The following is a 13910-nucleotide window of genomic DNA, read 5'->3' as shown; positions in this document are numbered from 1 at the left end:
TGTTTGTCAATCATTCCCAAAGCTCCCTTTGAAACTCTTAAACATCTGTTATATCAACACATCCACATCCTATCACATTAAATTCCTACTTTTCTGCAATTTCTTCAGTTTTTATATGCAATTCATAACCAATAAATTGTGATCAGAGTCCACAGTGATCACTGAAAATGTTTTGGACTTTAATATCCATTTTAAAAATCTCTGTCTTGTGATTAATTATCTACCTGAAACCTCCACGAGCCTCTAGGTCTCTTCCAAGTATTCAACCTCTTCTAATGATTCTTGAACAAAGTGTTTGCAATGATTAAATTAGGCTCCATGCAAAATTCTACATCAAAATCTGCAGATCGAATGTGCATATAAACTTGCGGTTCTGTGGTGGTCGTTGATTTTGGGACAACTGTGACTACTATAATGCATTCTCTATGGTGTTTGGACTGGGTGCTTATAATTAAAGTGCAATTAATCACAGAGGTCCGGTGTAGGCTGTAATTAAATATGGCCTCAAATCTTAGTAGATATTCTAATGCATTAATGCTTACTTTACTTTAGTAGGCACTTCCACTTATCATCGGATGCCTGTTCTCAGATGCCATAAACCTGTGTACTGACAGTCTTCTTTCAACAGACCTGTCTTTCCATGTTTTTGGCTACAGTTGTCCCCTACATTCTCCTCAGCCTCCCTTGACTCCTGGCAGAGACCAGCTGAGCTAACACTGCAGCCACTGTTGTTCCACTGGGTCTTTCTTCCTTAGATACATACCAATAACAGGGAGCCAACCTGTAGCAGGACCCCCAATTTGGAGGACAAGGGGACTTTTCCTTACTGTCACCTTCACTGCTGTCGAAGTCTTCACCATACCCTGACGAGAGGACCTCACGAGCTACTGTCACCCGGACCAGGTGAACTGAGGTTTCTTAATGAGGTGCTACTCCTCCCCCTACTCCTTTCCAACTGAGCTCAGGATCAGCTATGGCGAAACTGATTTTCACTGCAAAAAATTTGTTCCAATTTTAACCACCAGGTGCAAGTCTGGTGTTGTGAACACAAGAAAGATATATATAGAAATGTTTCTGAATGCAATTGATTAGCAATAGGATGTGGGCAGATAAGGTCTAACAAATGAGAAAGTTGTAATGTTGGTTTTATTATTACCTGCCGCTTACACAACTCGTTCAATATGAGCACTGGAGATGATGAAATGCAGTACAGCAATGGACTTGCTCCTGATAGCCAAAATTGGAAGCAATTTTTTTCCAGTGCAAATTAGTGCAGTTCATATTGGCATATTTACCAAGTTTCACTGCCATATGATAACTAATGAGTAACTGCACTTTAATTATAACTGCTCAGTACTTGCTATTCTATTATTCGTTAGACCTACTTCTGCATTACTCCTATTTGATTTTGTATTTGTAATCCTATTCTCACTCAAGCAGAAACCCTTTTCTTCCTGCCACCGCACTTTACTAATTCCCGTCACATCTATTTTCAACCTATCCATTGCTTTTTTTAAATTCTCTACACTACCTACCTACCTTATTGAATGATTTCACATTCCACTCCTTAACCCAAGTCAGTTTTGAGTCCCCACCTGGAGATGCAAATGAGGGACTATTTGACCTCCAGAATATTTCATCCAAGTGAATGCAATCACATGAAACCATACTGTGCCACCTGGAAAAATAACAGCTGTAGTTTCCCCTTGCTTTCTGCCATTTGTAGTCTTTGCACAGCAAGGGCGCACTGGCTAATGCTACTAGGCCACAACAGTTGACCATAAGGACTGTTGCCCCTGCACTTACTGTAAAGACTACTGTCCCTCTTCAGGAACCACAACAAAAACAGTAGCCCTATAATCCAAGAAACTCATTTCAACAGTCTCCACTTATTATGTGAAGTGAGAGATTCAGTTCTGAACCTGGAGTATGGCAAGGGGATTCCATATCAGCCAAAACTACTCTCGGGACTTCTAGAAGAACTTTCCACATATTATATTTGGAAAAATGAAGAAGTGTTAATAGAACATATCTAAATCACCTTCCTTTTGTTGACAGCATTACATTGTTTGCTTCTAACTAAGATCAGCCTAAACAACGAAGGTAAGATCCCAATATAGTGAGTTTGAAAGTGGGTTGAAATTCAGTTACAACTGGCTTAAAGTAACGTATCATATAAGTAACATACAGAAAAAAGGACACTGCAAATTAAGAATTAAAACATAGAATGTCTGGAAGAATCATCATATTCCTGATAATTGAGGATGATGACTGGAGGAACAGATAAAGAAATAGAGAAGAAGAGTGCCAAAGGCTTGGGATGTCTTTTGGTACACTAAACAGGGTTTCCAAAACTAAGCTGCTGATATGTCTCAAAAGGGAAGTTTCAAAATATTGTCATTACATTTTTACTTCTAGGAATGAGATATGTGGTGGATTTTAACCCATTAAGTACCAATGTCCTATTTTGAGGACAGAGCACATATTTATTTATAAATACACAATAAATTATTGATTTGCAACTATTGCTGTTCTATGTCATTTGTTGATGCTTTTTATAACAAATGTATGCTTACAGGAAATTAAAAGCAATAAATCCTACCATTAATTGATTATTGAATACCAAGGCACACTTTTCGTTATTACAGGTATTTACTTTATCAACAATTTAGTAATATTTGAAGTATCTGGCAAAGATCTTTTTGTAATTATTTATAGTCAACACTGTGTCTTTTAAACTACTTGCATTATTAGCTCAGTTTGAGTTAAATTCATTGTTTTCCATTGATATAAAATTTGGTGTACTCAAAATAGGGCACTGGGACTTGGTGTTATCATTTCAGTTATTTGTATTGCTGCACGTTCGAATATGAAACTCTGCTACTGCAGATGTATTTTCTTTTTAGAACATGGTAATTTTATCAGATTTTGTTGCTGAGGTAAGGAACGACCCCTCTTTTATAAATATATATTACAGGATATGAAGTTACTTTGAAACTTACAGTGTATTATGTAAGTATATTTATGAATACGTTACCCAGTAGTAAATAATACAGTTCCAGATGGACAGAGGTATTTACACATACCCTTTTCTGTAGTTTGTGATAATGTATTATTCTTTCATTTCACTTTATTTTATTACATTTTATTTCATTTCATTTTATATAGATTATAATGGCCTTCAGATGAGATAGATACCTCACTAACCAAGAAATAGAAGAAATAATAAACAGTGACGCATTCTATAAAGTGGTGTCAGATGATCAGGACCATACTGATATCACCATAAGTCCTCCTGAAGTAGACTATATGACCAGCAAAGAAGAAGGTCCAGACGATGTTACTGGAACTGGGAAGTCTCAGATGTGCCAGGGGCTATTGAATAATATTATGTTGCCTCAGAGAATAACGAAGAAACTGTATGTAAAACTTCACTGCCAAGTACATCCCAAGTTTCCAGAAGTAAATCGAAGAATGGCCCTCGTAAATGTCTGGCTCTTCTACGTGGGAAAAATGCACTGGATTTACTGGATTTAAGACGTGCTGTTACAGTTACATACCTGAAATTGGACACTGGAAGACCAAATGTTGGATGTCCAATGGAATACCCACCAAGTCAGTTGAGAGTGATACCAGTCATCAGGTTTGATGGAATTAGTCATTTGATTGACATAAGAAACATGCAAAGAAGATGTGTAAGAGCTAAGTGGAATGGGAAACCAAAAACATATTGTATAATAATGTACACTATGTACATTATAATTCAGGAATAAAAACTTCAATTTAAAAAAAAAAATTAATTTAGGACTTAATAGGTTAAATGGAACAAGTATTCAAAATGTAAGGATTGGTCAAAGACAGGGATTTAAATGGTACAGACATCAATGTATTCATAAAAAAGACACTAATGAAACAATACATAAGATCAATGTATCAATGTAAATTCTAATAATATTTCTTATCAATATTTCTATCTGAAACCCAGTATCTCTTGACTATTCTACATATCACTTCAACCAATACAAGTACTGAACTATGAACTGTCTTCAACTTGCTGGTTCAGTGATCATCAAACTGGAGCAAATCAATTATTCCGTGTGGCCTGTGGTTCTCGGTCGTATTTTACAAAAAGCACCTAGCAACTAACAGATGAATCCAAAAATGATAACTAATGTTAAGATCTGCTTTTTCTGTGCCACAACAAACTGAATTACACAGACAGTGATAGTTTTAAGATGTGCTTAATTTTAATTGACAGTGAGTCTGGCCATGAACTAAGTTGGCCACCTGTTGTGGGGTTAGAAGATGTCTTCCAGTACTGACAATTCATGGGCATGTGCAACTTGTATCGATCAGCTGCTACGGTATAAATTTCAAACAGAAGTAACACGGAATGCACATTACAGAATGGTCACCTTCGAAATGTAGTACTTATTTGCAGCAAGGAATATGAAATTAAATTAAGGTTGCTGTAATGCAACACAATGAACAGACGAAAAGCAATGTTCAAAACATTTGTGATCACATCTCATATTGACCACACATTTAAGTACATGTACAGTTACTGTTTTTAATCAGTTAATCATCACTCACACAGATAACACAACTCTTCATCAGGCAACTATGCAGTCGCAACTATGCAGTCGCAACTATGGGGTCACTGAAGGAGGCAGCGAGCTGAAACAGAGAACAGTCGATAGCGAGCGTGTTGGACAGTAGCGAGCATTTAACTATCGGTACTTGGTGGGCGGAAGATGGCACCAGTTCCAGTCCCAAGAGCAATTAACCGAAGCCACAATGTTTGATTGTAGCCAATCATTGCTATTACAAAGTCTGCATTCATTACGCACATCTTTTGTACTGTTGCAATAGCTGTGTAACTATTAATTATTGTATACACTGAAACACTACAAATGAAATATTGATCCATTTGTTGTAGATTTGAAAGATCGGGTAGTGCAGTATGCATACTGGAAGTTTCTCGGACAGCAGAAATGGCTTATATGCTACCAGCTTCAGCAAAGATACATACTAGTACTTTGTTGTGTATTAGTTATCAAATCACTATGAAATGCAGCACAGCAAGACAAAAACACAGAGGTGCCACAGCTATTAAGGTTGGCAGCAACTGGGAGCAACACACTAATTACAAAGTTTTCTGAATTGTGCCAATCAACTGATAAGTTAACAGGGAGCCTATTTATTCCGGTTTTGTTCTTCTTAGTACTGGGAACATTGAAATTAGGCCAGAAATTAGTTAACTTCCTTTTCCTAGAGCATAATTTCTTCTGTGTAATTTGAAGGTAAATATATTTTTACTTGCACTTTATTTATATATTAATCAATCCAATCCATATGCCATGTTTATAATTACATTGTTCTCTCTCTCTCTCTCTCCCCACCACCCTCCTTATTTCTTTCTGGTAAGAAAATTCTATGACCTAAATTGAAGAGTGAGTCTTTTCTCTTCTGCTGCCATGCTGATACGGCTCACAAACAGGTTATTTTCAAAAAATTAAAAGTGATAGTAACTGGAGAAAAGAATACATTTCTGAATTTATTGTCCATACACAACCAAAATGGAGGAAACTTCCTGAAATCATTAGTAGTGGGTCTGGACAGGGGAACTGATCTTCATGCTAGAACAATGTGACTGTTATTCCTGAATATAAACCTTCCACATCTACTCCATCAGTAACAAGCAGTACTCCAGTTCGTCAAAGGATAACTCCGAAAGCTAGCAAATTTTCTCTCTGTTGTGCATGCCTATCAACAAGTCAACAGGTCTGCTTTTTGGTGAGTGGTCTCCTTTAATACAAAAGTTTTTATAAATCAGCAACTCTCATTCAATCAAATATCAGTGGTTTTCTTTTTTAAATAAAGAGCATTTTTACATTTTAGGACTTTTTCCACTTTTAAGGTCTTCGTTTGTAACACCCTCACAGTTTCAAGGCAAGACAAAGTAGAGCAAGAAAAAGACAATATGCACACACCAGCTGAAACATTTATTGAGATATACAGATTGTTTTTCTGTTTAGCACTTATTTATTAAAAACAGATATGTTGTACAACAATTACATGTTTTATAGGCCACAGTAATGCATTAAAAGTGGCAAAACGCTTAGTGAAACATAATTCTATACTAAAAACAATAATAAAATTCCCACCTGGCAACAATAGTTGTCCTCCATGATAATCAGAGTGCGTCTCGAAATGCACAGTTCTGTACTGTCAATAACAGTTTGCCTTCTGAACTGACTGCTCTGCCATAGCTCACAGAGGGTTATTCTACATGGTGTAGTCTATAAACTTATTACACAAGCAACAGTTCTCACAGACTGAACCCTGTATCGTGTCTCCCGCAGCAAGCATTACACATATTCAAGCTCACTGGAAATACAAACATCACTTCATTGTCCACAAAGAGATCTACTCAAATGTTAAACACTTTTTCCTAATTAAAACTTAAATGGCTAGGAAAAGATATATCTGCAGAATTAAGCAAGCTTATCCTGTACCGCAAATTAAGGGACTATAGATGATGATTATTTGCAACATATATTTACTCATGATGTAGTCCACAAGCACAGAAAACTGTCAGAAGTCATTTAAAGTTGCACAATGCTATCCACAATACATATCAATCCATAGGATAAAGGAGGTGGGGGGGGGGTTGTCATGGTGGAGGTACACATTACAGCCCGCCACCCCACGAAAAGAAGAAAAAAAGACCAATAAAAATATTTATATATGTACATGTATATCAGTTTTCAGACTACTATTCAGTTAACTTTTGGAGAATAAAGTAGCATGGAAACTAATACACAGAAAATCTGCAAGGAATCCAAGAAAATTACAAGCCGCATGTAACCCAGCATGCTTTATACAGCTGCTTGCCTGTGCAGGACTGCCCACAGAAAATATTATAGCCAGGTACACAGGTGCACATTCACAGGCTGGCCCTGCCACCTGCCACCTGCCACCTGTCAACAGCAAACCCGAACCGGTCAGCGAGTCTCCACAGGTGGAATCACAAACCACAGGAAGTTTAGAAAGACAAGACTGAAAAGGAAATACCGTCCACCAAATAAATAAACAAACAACAGGATGACTGACTGCCCAAATGTAGGCAGAAAGAAACATCACATCTCCTCCTCCTCCTCCCCAATTTATACTCTTACAATTGTAAAGCTGGAGACACAGAACAGTCTTCACAAGTGCAGTGCTGGGTGAAGCACTGGTAATGGCGAGTACACCTTACACTGTCAAAGTATGTTGTTATAGTGCTTAAATTAATTGCACGACATGTACTTCTTAACTTTTTGTGCAAATTCTTTTAAGGTACTGTTTTTCTCTGAATCACAGTTTCTTGGTAGTTGAGCTGAAATTATGAACCAAGTATTACTACATTAAAACATTTTATATATGATGATGTTAAAATCATAAGTGTATATGTAATACATTCAGAAAAATTGCTTCTCAATATGTCTAAAAATTGCTGCTTCTGGGCCAATGCTAAGCCATTTGATGCTCAATAAATATTATTATTATTATTATCATTGTAGTAGTAGTATATTCTGACATGTAAGGAGCATGATTGGTTTAAACCTTTATAACAAATGCATATTTCACAAACATTTTTTCCATTTAAACCAGATGTTTTTCCATTGGTTCACTGTGTCTAGTGCATTGTTTGACCATTTGGGAGCAATTTTTCTTAAAAATGCAAAATGTTACTATGGCCATCCTGCAGATGGTTCAGTTCTGTGTTGTCTTCTAGTTGTACACTGCTTTGGTATTCATGTAACCAGATATTCTCATTTTCAGTCTCAAATTAACACTTTCACTGCAGCTGACACTTATAAGTGTCACAACAAGCCACGAGCCAGTGCAGCTGACGCTTGTAAGCATCAACGCTCACTGTCGGATTACTCAGTCTAGTTGCAGCGTCTAAGCTAGTATCAAAGCGTGTAAACTTTTGTTTTGTGTGGTCAGTTATCAAATGCGGTTAATGGACCTTCCAATGTGATGACGAGCAGGCAAAGAGTTTCGCTTACTAATTTCTACACATCTGGGCATCCCCTGGGCGTTTTTGATAAATGTAGACGGTTAATTCTCTCACATCACATGCTATTAAATTGACAACCTCTATCACAGTGAATCTTAAAAATGCGCATTTGAAGTAAATTTGATTTCAAATGAATCCAGGTTAATTTTTTCTTTTCTTCCTTAAGAATATGCATTTTGGAATCCAAATTGTATTTTTTGTTACATTATCAACAAATCACAAACATTTGAATGACGCCTGTGACCCCTACAGGTGTCAGATAGCAAACAGACTTTAAAACACGACCACAATACAATCGAAGCTTATTTGAAGTAATGCATCTAAGGTGTCATCATTAAGTCAGTATAGAACATGATCCTACAGATCTTACAAGGTCTTGACATCAGCCTGCAGCTCAGGTGTGGTTAGGAGCGTCGGCTCCGAGCAGTACCTGCCGTTTCAGTGTGTTACCGGCCCGCACTCGCAATTGCCGGGCCCCACTGGAGAGTTGCACGCCTGCACCGATGCCGCAGCGAAAGTGTTAAACATGTTGAAGTGCAGTCATTCATTCATTCATTCAATCTTTGCAAAAAGTTGAAAAACCTAACTGTCTATATATGGTGCTCATATTTTGTTTCTCTCTTAGAATACATTTCTTCTGCATACAGATCATGTTTTTATGATTAATACAGTATGTTTCGAGAGATTGTCCTGTTTCTCCTCTAACAGACTTTAAGAGAGGATAAATACTTTATCACAGCTGTAGAAAACAAACCAATCATGATATTCAATTTAAGGTCAATTAATACTGGATATCACATCATGGAAAGCAGCATCCAATTCAATTGTGGTTGTATCACTTTGCAATATACAGAAATACCACAGCACACTGTTAAGTCCAGTACTGTACAGTGAATCCCCTCCAAAATGTAAACACTCTCAGCAGCGATGAACTGGCAATGGCAGAACTTAGTACAAGAGAGAGTAAAACTATGGACATTCTTACAGGTGGAACAGTAAATTCTACATATTGTAGAAAACTGAAAGAATGAAAAATGTGCTACGCAAATATTTTAAAATTCAAAATGACGTTTGTGCGCTTCAGAAAATATATAAAAACATAGCGAACTGGTTTTAGGAAGCAGGATATGCTGCTCTATTACTGTACTTTTTCATGTCAGTTTATTTCAGACAGAAAAGTAGAAAACTATATCGTGTGTGTGTGTGTGTGTGTGTGTGTGTGTGTGCGCGCGCGCGTGTGCGCGCGCGCAAGACCACAGGCAAGAAATTCTAAGCATTTTTTTTTTAATTTTTTTTCCAGAGGTCCCTCACTGACATCCGACAATGCTCAGAGTTGTTCCAAGTGACGAATGCCACACTGTGAAACGTTTTGGAGCGACTTATTCCATTTGTGTCAGATCACACAGTTCTTTCACCAACTACGCCAAAACAGACAAGGTGAAGAATCAAGACAAGTTGTTCCTCAAAGTTACAAATTTTCACACGCTAACTTTAGAACAACTTCCAGTTTTCATATGAGCAAATACCTAGGTATTAAATTGCAACATATATTATCATTTACAAACAGCTTGTTGCCTTCTCCCTGTTGCCTTGCATCTATGGGGTTTTCCCATTTATTAGTGGTATCTCATTATTACTATTACATCATTAATACAAAACAAGTTCTGTATTGAGGAATTCACACAGGTAAAAATAACACACATGCACACAATTGGACAAATTCAAAATCATGTCAGCAAAGTACACACATGAATTTTCTGCCAGTCAGTTTTGTACTGCGGTATACATCCCCCCTTAATGGTTTACACAGTTGTCTGTTCCAACTTCCCAAATAGTCCTGTTAACCCTTCTTTAGTACCTAACAAAAAATAATAGAATTTAAAAAAATGAAAAAATAAATTTAAAGTTGGCGAAGCTGGGCCATTTTGGCAAGGTGGCATTTGGCATCCCTTTTTAAGGAGCTCTCCTAAAAACATTACCTTTATGCAGAAAAGAATAATAAAAATGATGAAGACAGTACCAGCCCAACTAACTACCAAAGCTATTTCCAGTCACTGTTGCCCGTGTTTGTGTTCCCTATCAGAGAGAGAGAGAGAGAGAGAGAGAGAGAGAGAGAGAGAGAGAGAGAGAGAGAGAGAGACTGGTCCATTTGAAACAACTGAACAATTTCACTACCTGACACACGAACCAAGGTAAACATCCCTCTGGTGAGTGAAAGACTGAGCAGAACTGAATACAATAGCCTGTACAGCTGTTTCACTACAAGATGCCTAGAAAAAAAACAAAGAAATGTGTTCGTATTATATGTATCATAGCCTATGAATGTATTTGCCTGTACTGTTTCTTTTTGTACACTTATGCAGCCACTGCATATTGTCATTTCTAGGTCTAATAGCAGTCCCCTTTGGTACAATACTTGCGCAGAATTTTGATTAATAGTTTCATTTCTTGGCTTTGAAGGTAAATGGTACTTTACTGTTGCAAATACTAAACATACACAAAAATGGGCAACCTTGTGACTATTTCACTTTGCAACATGAGCACATAGCTTTTTATTCTTGTGTGCATTCTTGCATTGTGCTCATATCAGTGGTGGATGTTACAAATACACACACTACACCTGAAAACTCATCTAACTCATGGAGCTTTGAAAGCTGACTGAGGGATGTTGATATAAAGAAATTGTTTGAGCCAATCATTCCCTAAAATAAAAAAAATGAAATGAGTAACATTTTCTCCAGCCATTGGAAAGTTGTACTTTAGTAAGTTTGGGAAAATACTGTTCGAGACATCATTTATCCTGTGCATTTGTCACAAATCAATGTTTCAGAAAATATGTCTGTAAATGACTAAGGAGATATATTGGCTCATATCCACATAGAAACTATATAGATAAAAGTAACTGAGCCCTTGAGTGAAATAAAAATGACAAAATTTTGACATCAAATGCTGCTGAAAAATTAAGTCTTTCTTCTTCTTGGTGTGTGTAAAAGTTTAAAAACTAAAACTAATAAACTATATTTACCAAAAACTTAACTTTTCTTAGGGATATGATACTTTGGAACACGTTCTGGCTGAAATGAAGGAAAATGTTGGGGATGCACCAGAAGTCTAAAAACAGAACATAATAACCCACTGCATTTCTTTATCAAATTATGGATTTTGAGTAACAGGATTTGGTCTGTGATAGGTGGCAAACTCTTATCTTGGTGGAAAAGTCTCCTGCTTTAAAAACAATTTCCCTGGTTTCTACTAGCTTCAGTCATTTTTGACACGACACCCAATATCTTAATAAGAATTGCTCAAAATTTTTCTGTCCACTGGTCGTCAATTGACAAGAACAAAATTAACTAATACTTTAATAATTTAAGTAAACTGGAAAGAACTCAAAACTCCACAAAAACAAGTGCATTTCATGTTTTGTGGCAGTGCTGATGGACAGTTTACTTCAGTACATGTAGCTACAAGTCAAACATACATGGAATACCTCGGGGAAAGGATGTAACCCAAATATCAGACAACCACACACAGTCTGGAGGATCCAAACACAGTGCATTTGAGGATAGGTTTATGAATACAATTCTCCCGATTCTGAAAACCAGGATGGGAAGACAGCCACCATTGGGGACAATCTTAGCTCCCACAGAATACTTATGATTAAAAAACTAACTAAATACTGTTGTACTAGTAGAAGAAAATTAACTGAGAAAATTGTTCACATTTGAAACCATAGAACTGAATTTAGTACACATGAGAAACTTGTAGCTTCAATGATACACTGACTTCAAGCCTTTTAAAAAGGCACAAGGTACACACTCAAAATATTAATCTTGATGTAATGTGCTCTATACAACTTAATTCCACTTTAAACAAAATCAGTAATGAAATATAGCCCCACTGTTTTGATGCACATGAAGTAAAATTTGAAGGCGGTGGTATTTTGGACAATACTATAGTTCAAAAGGATTAATGATGTACATCACTACAATACCATGACAAAAATTTACATTCATTATTCCACACTAAGCTCGTCTAGTACAAAAAGTTGGGCAGAAAGCAGCTGCCAATGTTTTTGATCACTTAATAATGTATAATAGCAGACAGGCAGAAGAGGTAAACTTTGAAAATGTTTCTACCTGACTGACAACACCTATTCATAACATGCAACAGTAAATTCATTTTTCCCTGAAAATTTCTAGTTTTCCAGATGTTTCACTATCATGTAATGCAGTCCACTTCACAGAATATTAGGCATGCACCCTGCTGTACTAAGATTGACACGAATGTCTGAGGACACACGAAAATGACATCTTTTTTTGGAGTAGTTGAAAGGTGGAAAGAACAGATTGCTCCGAGTTATAATTTCTGCGAGTGTCAATCTGATTTTTCAGTAAATCCCTGAGATTTATTGTGTGAAGATAATATCAGGACTGTCAAACTCCCAGCAGTTTAACGATTTATTAAGATGCGAGCGTAAGTGTGTGAAAACTGAACTGGTGTAAGAGTTGATGAGTACGCAAACAAGGATATGTGCAAAAGACTTACATAAGTAATTCTATAATTCTAGTGGTTGTCTGCACTCCAAAACCTCAATTCCAAGTTTGCAGTGGGACTACATCACCAGGAGTGATCTAGTATTGTCTGCACAACCACATGTTTTAAGACCAAAACCCAGCACACATCAGGTGTGGTTATGTACTATAAAAAGTGTATGATAAATCAAATTAAAATACTCAGCATTCATGTAAATTTTAAACCTTTTAGTTATAGTCACAGTTGTAATTTCTTAATTTTGCAGTGGAATAAGTATCTTATGTTGAGCCAACCCATAAATAGCACTGAAGCTAACACGTTATGCTGTAACAGAGCTGCAGAGATTTGAAGTTGGCCTCTAATGACAACCTGACTGTAATAAACAGTTATAAATACCATCACATTTCTCAACATAAAACAGTTCTTTCTCATCATGGTCCCACACTCAGTGCTTTTAAATATCCTTTACTATTATTAATAGTAATATTAGTAGGAGAAATAATAGTAATAATAATAATAATAATAATAATAATAATAATAATATTAACAACAACATTACAAAGATGACGAACAGGCCCAATACGGGGAATGCCCACTACAACATTGCTCTTTCTCTGCATTCACAAGACAGCTGTTAGGCCAAAGTGTAACAGGTACGAGCTTCACAAACTTTATTTCAGATTTCTACATATTGAAACATACAAAAATGCATTATGCTATATACATATAATTTACCAAGTGCTGTGGACTACACAATTATACAAAATTAATATCCAACATGCATTTAAACTTCTAAAAAGCATCCATTTGCAAACAAGACTGCACAAGACAGTACTGATAAAAATGACAGTTTAAAAATCAACCATATGATACAGTTGTTACATCTCTCTTAGCCCCCTCCTGCCCGCTCTTCCCAATGACAATACGACTCCATTGCAACACAACTTGTTAGTCAGTGTAACAAAATGAGAACTGATAGGACGTGACGCCATATCAGTAGGAGTCTCCAGATACGCCTCCATTTACACAAGCGCGTGCGTCCTGGCACACCCCTCCCAGATGGCGGATGCGCCGGCTGCAGACCTCAGACGAGCTGGCACTTCCACCCAGCACAAGCCGGAGCACCTTCACCACTGTCCTCTTCTCGCACGTGGATCGAACCCGGACCTCCTGTCTCCCACAGGCCAGGCTGTTCAATTATCTGTGAATGAGTAGTTTTGTGGTTATACTTCAAACTTAACAGCTAGGACCTTATCACTTCTTTGAAGCTTATTACCAGCAGTTCCCTAATTTTTTGGTAAGATAACAG

At 36.9% G+C, this 13910-nt stretch overlaps 1 protein-coding gene and 1 long non-coding RNA gene across 2 annotated transcripts in view; one reads left to right on the top strand and one right to left on the bottom strand.

The window, feature by feature from the left end:
• The window catches only part of LOC124720187, a 43542-nt gene extending 39783 nt beyond the window's left edge, over window positions 1-3759 (top strand). Inside the window, exon 3 of the long non-coding RNA XR_007006086.1 lies at window positions 3169-3759. This is a non-coding gene — a long non-coding RNA (uncharacterized LOC124720187). The remainder of the gene's footprint in view (window positions 1-3168) is intronic.
• Window positions 3760-13308: 9549 nt separating this feature from the next.
• Window positions 13309-13910, bottom strand: part of LOC124720200 (ras-related protein Rab-18-like) — a 29802-nt gene continuing 29200 nt past the window's right edge. Inside the window, exon 5 of the mRNA XM_047245523.1 lies at window positions 13309-13802. Coding sequence (XP_047101479.1) covers window positions 13686-13802 — 117 coding nt within the window. The 3' untranslated portion in view covers window positions 13309-13685. The remainder of the gene's footprint in view (window positions 13803-13910) is intronic.

Source organism: Schistocerca piceifrons, chromosome 11, assembly GCF_021461385.2.
Source record: "Schistocerca piceifrons isolate TAMUIC-IGC-003096 chromosome 11, iqSchPice1.1, whole genome shotgun sequence".
NCBI lineage: Eukaryota > Metazoa > Arthropoda > Insecta > Orthoptera > Acrididae > Schistocerca > Schistocerca piceifrons.
Note: the sequence above shows the minus strand (reverse complement) of the source record. Positions and strands in the feature narration are given on the sequence as shown.